This window comes from Ptychodera flava, chromosome 11 (assembly GCF_041260155.1).
Source record: "Ptychodera flava strain L36383 chromosome 11, AS_Pfla_20210202, whole genome shotgun sequence".
Taxonomy (NCBI): domain Eukaryota; kingdom Metazoa; phylum Hemichordata; class Enteropneusta; family Ptychoderidae; genus Ptychodera; species Ptychodera flava.
This window is the reverse complement of record NC_091938.1, coordinates 5,779,488-5,789,530: the sequence shown is the minus strand read 5'-3', so window position 1 is coordinate 5,789,530 and position 10,043 is coordinate 5,779,488. Positions and strand designations below refer to the sequence as shown.

Genomic DNA, 10,043 nt, shown 5'->3' with positions numbered 1-10,043 from the left:
TTGAGGGCACCATGGCCTGATATGGATTGGTCTAAGAATTTATCAACCCAAGTTTTGTCATCATGGAGATGCAAACGACCTGCTAAAGTCGGGTAAATTTGTGATCCATAGTTTTCAAAATGGAGAGAAAGTATCCTTTCATGCACTTATGTCCTCTTCACCTTATGTTCCTCTTCAGGCAAGAAGCCTTGGCTGAAGAATGGGAGGGGCAGCTCTTTTAGCAGCTCTAGCTCTGAGAAAATTGACTAACTATGCACAATTTTCAAAGGAGAACAAAAGGACTAAAATCGCATATTAAAACAGCCAATGTCAACAACCGCTGATACCAGAAACAGAGATTGAACACTGCCCCTTTGAGACAATTGAAGTCTGTTGAAGGTAACACAATCGCCAGTTTTACGAAATGCCATATCAACGCCATGGAAAACAAGGTGTTTTGAAGTAGATGCGTAAATAGCATGAACAGCGTAAACAAAGGTGGTAACTGTCGTAAAAGACATCAGTGGCGTTTCCAGTCTGACTTGCAGTGGGTGGACTGAGGTAAAACGACGACCCTTCGACCGATGCGAGGAAAAAATTACACAGCTCCGTATTGAGATAGGTAGTCTGGCAAATTTTAGTACTGGTTCGTTTTTATACGTCGTGATGATGTACACTGAAGTACAGTCAGAGAGAGAGAGAGAGAGAGAGAGAGAGAGAGAGAGAGAGAGAGAGAGAGAGAGAGAGAGAGAGAGAGAGAGAGAGAGAGAGAGAGAGAGAGAGACAGACAGACAGACAGACAGACAGACAGACAGACAGACAGACAGACAGACAGAGACACAGAGACAGAGACAGACAGACAGACAGACAGACAGAGACAGAGAGACAGAGACAGACAGACAGACAGACAGACAGACAGACAGACAGACAGACAGACAGAGACAGACAGACAGACAGAGAAGAAGAAGATGATGAGTCATTACTGGGCGAATGATACAATAATACAATGTCACTGTACAATTTGCGAGTTGTTAACGTGTTCCGTAGAGGGCAGCATTCAGAGAGCACACGCATGGAGATGGGCTATCCGAAAACTGCTGACTACTTCGAAATTTCAAGAGTCGTAAGACTTGAAGGATATGATAAAGATATGTCCCGAGCGCTTTCATAGAATGATATGATTTTGATATTTTACTTGCTGTGCTTTCTAGATAAATGACCAATTTTTGCGGATTAGTTCCTTAGCAATTTTGTTCGTTCGCTCGAAACATTCATAGTGACGTAGATTTGTTTCGTTTGCCACTTTGTTAGAATAATTTAAGTTTTAAAAAAGGGGGACTCTTCCCCCAAATAAAATTATACCATAACTTTGTGTACACATGTTCAGTGATGAGATTAGAACAACAGATTATTGAATGTTAAAGTGTGTTTTATTTCTTAAAAGAAATAAGTCGTCATCGATGCATTGGAATTACAGACAGATACTGTGATCGGCTGATTGGAAAAATAGTCTGCAACTTTTCAACTTAGCAACGTAACCGTTTTCAGATGTTATTGTCACTCTCTCATCCAGCGGTATTATCCTTAAATTTACATTCCTGCTGTTTACGAACATGGGAGAAAACGGTCGTCCATGAGTGCATTGTTCTCGTTCGGCGTAAGAGAGTTCTCGTCTCAAACGACAATTGTGTTTGTTATGGTGTCGTCATAGGAAGGTCAGAGTTCACAATTTATTTACAGACTTATAAAACACATGTACACCAACACAAAAATACACATCAAAACAAATAATTTTATCTCGCCCAGCCTGAAAGTTGAAAAAGGAGTAAAACAGGGCTGTGTTCTAAGTCCTAGTCTGTTCAATTTATATGTCAATGACTTGAAAACAAATCTAGACAAAGTAAATACTCAACCACCAGTGTTGAATAATACCCCAGTTAACTCATTATTTTACGCTGTTGACCTAGTCTTAATCTCTACTTCAAAAGAAGGTTTGCAGAGGGAGTTAAATACACTACACACATTTTGCTCCAATTGGAAACTTGATGTTAATTTACAGAAAACCCAAGCAATTAATTTTAGTAAATCTCCTTTGGTAGATAAACACTTATTTAACTATGGTAGTACATGCATCAAATCTGTTAAGAGCTATACATACTTAGGACTGACAATTAAATCAAATGGTAGTTTTAGTGACACAATTACAAATTTGGCTGATAAAGCAGCAAAATCTTTGTATAGTTTAAAAAGGGTTTTATTGCACAACAAAAAGATAAAATTTTCACTACATCTATTCAATGTTTTCATTAAACCTGTTTTACTGTATGGCTCAGAGATTTGGGGACAAGATTTCATGGATTACAAGAAGTGGGATAAATCAGCAATTGAAAAAACTCACCTAAAATTGTGTAAGAACATTTTACAGTGTAATAGACAAGCTTGTAATGCCGCTGTGAGGGGTGAACTAGGACAATTCCCACTTCTACTTGAGATCAAACTTAATATTGTTAAACACTGGCTTCATATCGTACAACTGCCACATTGTAATCTTGCTAAAGAAGCTTTTCTGGAGCAAATGGTAAACAACACTAACAATAGATCCTGGTTTAACTGTTTAAGTGCTTTAATTAAAGACAATGGAATGGACTTTCTCCTTGATAAAGCTCCATCACTTAAACACCACAAAGTTATAACTGGATTAATGAAAACAAATTTAACAAACAATTATGAAGTCTTTTGGAAAAATTTGATCACTGATGAAAATAGTAAACTAAGAATGTATGCCAAAATAAAACGTAATTTTAGATTAGAACCCTACTTAACATGCTTAACACAGTTACAAGGTGAGAAAAGAAAATTACTCACCAAACTTCGCATTAGCAATCATGATCTAGCAATTGAAAAAGGGAGACACACTGTTCCAAAAACCCCAATTACTGAAAGATACTGCAATCAGTGTAACACCAACAGTATTGAAGATGAAACACACTTTTTATTAGTCTGTCAGAAATACAAAGTCCAAAGAAAGAACTTTTTCAGTAAAATCAATTTTCCAAACGACGATACTGAAAATCAGCTTATTTCTCTACTAACAAAACAAGAGTTATCTTTTAATGAACAACTTGTAGATTATATTTTTACCTTATATAAACAAAGAAATACCTACTAGTAGTTATATTTATTATTAGCTACTATTATTATACTGTAATACTTTATCTCTATTGAAGAAAATTTTAACTTAATATTTTTGTATCACACTTTTATTGCCACAAATGTGATGTAAATCCTATATTTACAAGCAAGCAATAAAAATATTATTATTATTATTACATATCGGCGATGTCAATTTTGGGTCTGAGTATGGACACACTGCATTCGTAGTCGCTGGCCTTCTTCAGCTTGTCCATTTCGACCTTGGTCTGTGCGTCGATTTCCTCCTGGGTCCATGGACGATACACTTTGGGCCACATTTCCTTTGAGAACAGCTGTTCGTAGAAACCGTCCTTGCCGATGCCAGTCTGTACGCGGGAAAATGAAATATGTGTCATTGTGTTAAGTAAAATATATTTAAAAAGCAAAAATATCTACAATTTATGTGAATTGTCTCTATATATAGGCATTCTTCACCAGAGGAAACCCCTTTGTTTGTTTTAGATCAGATACTAGATTATTTTTCAAAATTAAACACAGGAAAAGGAAAGTCAGTATTAGATTGGAAAAATTGGATCAAAAGCTTACATAGACAACTGTCTTAATATGAGGCGGTTTTCTAAGTTGCTACTATATGTCCTGAACTTATGTGACTTGTATTGTTTCCTTGTTGCAAGCGAGGCGGAAAGACAGGTCTGGCCACAAGCAGTATGCCAGTCTCAAATTTTTAATGTTCTAAAGCAAGAAATTTTAAAATCAAAGCTGTCAATTTGTCGCGAACTACAGGGGTCTTGAGGATTTTGGTACACTTTTGAGAGAGAATTCGGCAAAAAAATCATCGGTACTTACATGACGGTGGAACAAGTTCTTCAGTTTGTTGACGTATCGTTCGGGGTTCGTGTCGCGTTCGAAGTTTCGTGTGTCTGCACGGACGACCAGCGATCCACCGATGTAGAGTTCCTCCACCATCTCGCCTTCCTTGAAGACCCTGTACACGGCTTGTGGGAATGCCGAGCACTTGCAGTTGGAGACGTTGGCGTCGCCTGGAGTGAAGAACTCCGTGGCCTTCAACTCTGGGTATCTGCAACGTAAATGAAATGATACGTGTATTACGACATTTGTCTCACAGACAACTGGGCTGTAAAAATGTTTGAGACCAAGTACTTAAAGGGAAACCGTCGTCGGAACTGCGCCTGTGCGAGTTTCTTGCTCATAAACAATATATTTCTTGCACGATTGATGTATCTCATCATCATAGCTGCAATATTTAAATTATACGATGTAGATTATGATAGGCATATTTTGTACCTTGGATACAGTGTTTACATTGGTCGTATGGGTCCCCTACGACCTTTGAGCGCAGTTCCAACGACTGCATCCCTTTAACCGAAGAAGTATTCGTTTAAAAAAGATCTTTCACCGAAGGACCAAATACAAGTGTTTTTCATGCTATTATAATATATAGGGAATACTTACTTGGCAATGGTATCTTCTATGGTGCAAATGATTGCTAGTTTTGTCTTCTTGAACCAGTCTTCCTCTGTCACCCAGGCTTGGGGAACTTCCCGGATGTATTCTACCTTGTCTTCGTCCTTTTTGACGAGGATGACGTCACACAGGAATCCCTGTCCCATCTGGTAGAGGGCAGACACTACGCTGACGTGCTCTGAGATAAGGAGAGAGTGGGGGATGGTAGGTTAGTATGGTTTTTTTCAGGCGAAACTTGTACAAAATTCCTAAAAATCCATGCTGAAAAACGTGGACATGTGTACGTTGTATCAACTTCCGAGAAAATGGTGAAATATAGCGATCGTGACGAGTAGTTTGACAATATTAAAGTGGGATTTATAGAACGAATTTTCTTACTTATGGCCCGGGTGCAGACTTCCTCCTGGTCTATAGGACTGAACACTTTTCTTGGCAGTTCATTTCCATCATATGTGAAGTTCAGCATATTGGCGAGCGAGCGCACATTGTAGCGGAAGCCGTGGATGAAACCGGAAGCCGCTCGTCTGTCACGTGCCTGCATGGCTGTGCCAATGATGTAAAGATCCTTGACGGTGGTCTGCCAATGGGCGTCGATGACAGGATACTTGCCTTCGGTGTGTGTTTCTGATTGAGAGAAGGCGGGAAGAGTTGAGTCTACATGCTTGCGTTATCCGAGAAATACCGAGAAATGGCGAGATTTAGTGTCTTGATTGTCGACATGTCGATCATTTGTCAAAAGTGATGTCACATTGATTACAGTATCAGCCTAGCACTATCGAACCGAAACTATATAGCTAGTAATAACGTTGATTGCATCAAAGTGTCGTCTGTGAAACGATTCCGCTCATAAAAAAAACGTTTTCGTTTATCGTAATGTCACAATTGTATCTGGCCACTTGGTATCACTTCATATTTCTCGCCGTTGGAAAGTGTAATTAAGAAATAGCCTGGGTACAGGTTTTTTACCATTGGTTTTATTTTAACCTCTCAAGTCTAGTCTATTTTACCGAATCTTACCTGGTGTGCAGGTATCATCGAACATTCCGACATTGATGAACTTCCATCCGGTGCAGGAGATGATCTTGTCGTATCCACTGGTGACGAAGTGGCCAGTGCCTGGGGGATCCCAGTTGGGGAGGTGCATGTCGTACTCGATGCTGAATTTACCGTCGTCCGTCTTCCAGACTCGCGTAGCTTCACATTTGCGCAGGGCGTGGAGAGATTTCAGATGGTACATGTCGAGAACGTTGTTGTTGACGGCTCGGAGATGGCCCACAAAGTGAGTGTCCCAGGCGAACTTGACGGGATGTCTGTTGAACATGTGAATCAGACCGGCGGAGCCTGCGAGATGGTCAGCAACCTGCAACGTTTAGGATGAACAAAAATAAGAAATGTTAAATCAAATATGTTAATGATTGAAAGCTATCACTCCGAAATACGTAACTTTTTTACTTTCTGTGCGAATTGAGAAAAGTCAACCATCGCAGACTGAGAACTCATAAGTAGTCGCTAGATGGCGCGCTACTCACCTCAAAGGCACTGTTTCCACCTCCGAGGATGCAAACTTTCTTGTTCTTGTATTCCTCTAGATCCAAAGAATGCTCCTGGTATGAGTCCATGATCTCGACCCCTTCAATCATTGGATTGTGTGGCAGAATTGGACCGGTCCCAACCATCAACACACGGCATGTGAGGGTGTTGCCCTTTTCGTCTGTCAGGGTGAACTTGGACTTAGACTTGTGTCCGTCGTCCATGTCTTCCCTGTGCACGTTGACGATGTTGGTGTTGTACCTGATGTTCATCTTGTATTTGTCGCAGAAATCTTCAATGTACCTGTGTATCAGAGAGAATTGCCAAATTTGTCAGGACTTAGCTATAGGAAGGAGGGCAATTGTGGTTAGGATTATATTTTACAAACGATACTGATATCTCTAAGGGGTCATAATGCTGCATTACGATATTCAAAGTGTCATCACCAACAAACAGAATTTAGCACTACAAACAAAATCTATGAAAAAAGATCAATAATTGGCGAAAAGGGGTGATATTTGTATGCATGTGTACAGAAATTGACCTGAAGTGTTGACTTTACGAGCAGAATCGGCGGCATGAATTCATGCAGATCATTGAAAAGGCACCGTGTTCTTTTATGAAATTTCTTCACGTTAGATCTCTAAAGCTCCTCTCTCAGGGAGGGGCGGTGTCAGAAGACGCCGAGGAACTCAGGTAACTGAGTGAAGTTAACCAGTCAGAGAGGCTCTTCCCCTCCATAGATAGTGGAGCGGAACCGCCTAGTCTACGACGTCTTCTCGGGTTCCGACGGGAGAGGCCCTAGAAAAGGAACCGCTCCACTTTCTATGCATCAATTCATCGATGTATGCATTGCCTTTAGCAGCGAAGAAAATAAAGTAAGTGCGCTTACTTGACAAGAAGCCCGGCATCGGGGAAAAGTTCCTCGGTGTAATCGGTAAATAGAAGAGGATCATCGACTTCATCGTTCACCAGTGAATTCCAGTCGTGGCGGAGATTAAACTCGGCTTCTGGAAACACGTTGTATTTCTTGTTGATAGAGATCAGCGTGCGGTGACGAGGATATTTGCGGAAGAAAGATCCCGGGCCGTCGGCTCTCTCGACCACCAAGTAATCCATGTTCAGTCGCTTCATGTTGTAGGAGATCTGCACACCGGCTGGACCGGCACCGATGACGATGTACTCGTAATCTGTCGAGGAACAGAGGACGGCAGAGTGAGAAACTGAAAGTTTCCAATGCAATTGAATGATATTTGCTTTCATCCATTCAATCGATCTCCCAGTGTCGCCACTTGCTTTGATTCGGTTTCTGTCACCACGGTCCCTCGACACGGACCCTGCTATCACAGACACGGTACTGTGAGTCTCAATGGTGAACTGAGCTTCGAGTTGCAAGTACACGAGACAAGTTTAGCGAAGTCGTTTAGAAACCCAAGTTATGTTAAGTATCGTGAACTTACCTGTTTTTGTAGCCATATTGAAATATTGCCGTAGCAAATCTGAAATTCAAAAGAGATTATAATGTTATTAAAATTTATAAAGAGTTGCTACAGACTAAATTTCTCAATTTTTCTTGTCAATGAACAAAGAGCTTCGTATGTTTCTGACACTAGATTTGTCATAAGATGCAGAGAAAATCGTTTTTGATGAGAACAAAAAATTACGATATGAAACTTCCACCAAAGGATTCAGAAATCGCCCTTTTCAGGGCTGGTACCAACCTGCAAACTGAAGACCGTGAAGGAGATACCGTTGAGAGAGACAAGTCTGAGAGTGGAACTACCTGGTGCTGTGAATGGTAAGCCTTAAGTAGGGTCTGTAATTTATTCATGCCCAAATGGGCGGAGCTGACGCTAAATATAGGTGGATCCCAAGAAATGTTTACCCTGTGAATAAATTGACCAATCAGACAACAACGCGCTTGATGAGACAATAGATAGGCGAACGTAATGGGGCGATAATCTTGGGAGCGTTTACTCAAGCCATTGCTATTGTTGTGCGTACCTTTTTTTGCTTACGTGTTGACACACGTGAGCATATGTCGCAGCGATGTCTGTCTGTCTGTCTGTCTGTCTGTCTGTCCGTCTGTCTGTCTGTCTGTCTGTCTGTCTGTCTGTCTGTCTGTGTGCTCAATATCTCAAAAACAGCTCATCAGATCATAATCAAATCTGGTACATAGATTCAGTTTGCAAATGGCAAGAACTGATTAGTTTTTGGTAGGTGTGGCTTGCTCACTTTTTGCTCATTTGCATAATTAATGATTTTAGAAAAAAACGGATATATATTGACAACGACTGCACACAATTTGATGAGATTTGCTACAAATGTTGATCTTACCAAGATATATCAGCTGTGAAAGAGATTAAGGGGTGACATAAAAGATAATGTATAATTTGCATATGTAATGAACTTTCCTAATTAGGGATATATATCTGATTTGACTTGATCAAAATTGACAAAACTCGGTATGTATATTGAAGATACTATGATTAAACATTATTGAAAGTCGTTAAGCATTTTTACTTCATCAAACTCTTAATTTGCATATTTAATGAACTTTTGAAATTAGGGATATTTATTTGAATTGACATGACCAAAATTGATGAAACTTGCTATGTACATTGAAGATACTATGATATAACATTGTTGAAAGTCATTAAGCATTTTCACTTCAGCCAAATACTTATTTCCATATTCAATGAACTTCACTAATTAGGGATATATATCTGAATTGATTCGACCGAAGTTGATGAATCTTGCAACATATATTGAAGATACTGTAAAACAACATTATTAAAAGTCATGAAACTTTTTTACTTCAGCCAATTCCTAATTTGCATATATGATGAACTTTCCTAATTAGGGATATTTATCTGTATTGACTGGACCAAATTTGACAAAACTTGCTATGTACATTAAAGATACTATGATACAGCACTTTAGCTGATTCCGTATTTGCTAATTTAATGATTTTTCCTAATTAAGGATATTTATCTGTCTTGACTAGACCAAAGTTGACGAACTGCTTTGTACTTAAAGATACTATGATAGGACATTATTGAAAGTCATTTAACAATTTTACTTCAGCCTATTCATAATTTGCATATTTAATGAGAACATTTCAGTCAATTCCTAATTTGCATATTTTAATGAACTTTCCTGATTTGGGATATATACTTGGATTTAAAATTAATCTGTGGTGAATATTATTCATTATGTTGATCATAACACTTTAAATGAAGTTGCAAACGTGTGGCAAAGGTTCAAATTTACACATAACTGCAACATATAATTAAACACGTGAGCATTTTCAGTTCATATCTGGTTAAATGTTAAATGTCATGACCTTTGTGTCATCCCATCTGAGATATATTCATGTGTCTATTGCACCAAGGACGTCGTTTTTGGAAGTCCATGATTGCACATGGCAAGCTAGGAATTAGAATTTGGAATCTGTTTATTACACTGCAGACCTTTTGAATTTTTGCAAACATTGTATTGATGACCAAACTCGCTATGCAATACAACAGCAATATAGGAGCGCCGGGGGTGGGGGCGGGGGTGAGGGTTGGTCAGTGAACGGCGTGCTCCGATGATCGGCCACGTTCACACCATTGCCATTGTTGCAGACACCTTTTTTGAATGTTAAATGTCACGACCTCTACCGCCTTTGAATGTGTTTGTTGTCAATTGCACAGGGTACAAGAAAATAACAAAGCGCATAATAAGAAACAAATCTGTTTGTATCGCTGAAATGTTTAGACTCTTCAGAGAGATATTTTGGTCCATGGACGTAAAAATAACGCCCATTGTAAGACCACATTTAATCCTATGTATTAGATCGAGGACGAAAATTTAATTTCAAGGAGACCCTGTAAAGAGATTAATTTTTAAAT

At 39.3% G+C, this 10,043-nt stretch overlaps 1 protein-coding gene across 1 annotated transcript; it reads right to left on the bottom strand.

Moving 5' to 3' along the window:
- Positions 1-1,753: 1,753 nt before the first annotated feature.
- Positions 1,754-7,921, bottom strand: LOC139143360 (FAD-dependent oxidoreductase domain-containing protein 2-like). The gene is made up of 9 exons (XM_070713617.1): positions 7,869-7,921; positions 7,608-7,646; positions 7,040-7,337; positions 6,147-6,450; positions 5,635-5,977; positions 4,996-5,241; positions 4,606-4,795; positions 3,979-4,210; positions 1,754-3,497 (listed from the first exon to the last, which is right to left on the bottom strand). Exons 2-9 carry the CDS (start codon positions 7,621-7,623, stop codon positions 3,306-3,308), a joined length of 1,821 nt encoding a protein of 606 aa, XP_070569718.1. The 5' UTR covers positions 7,624-7,646; positions 7,869-7,921; the 3' UTR covers positions 1,754-3,305.
- Positions 7,922-10,043: the final 2,122 nt, after the last annotated feature.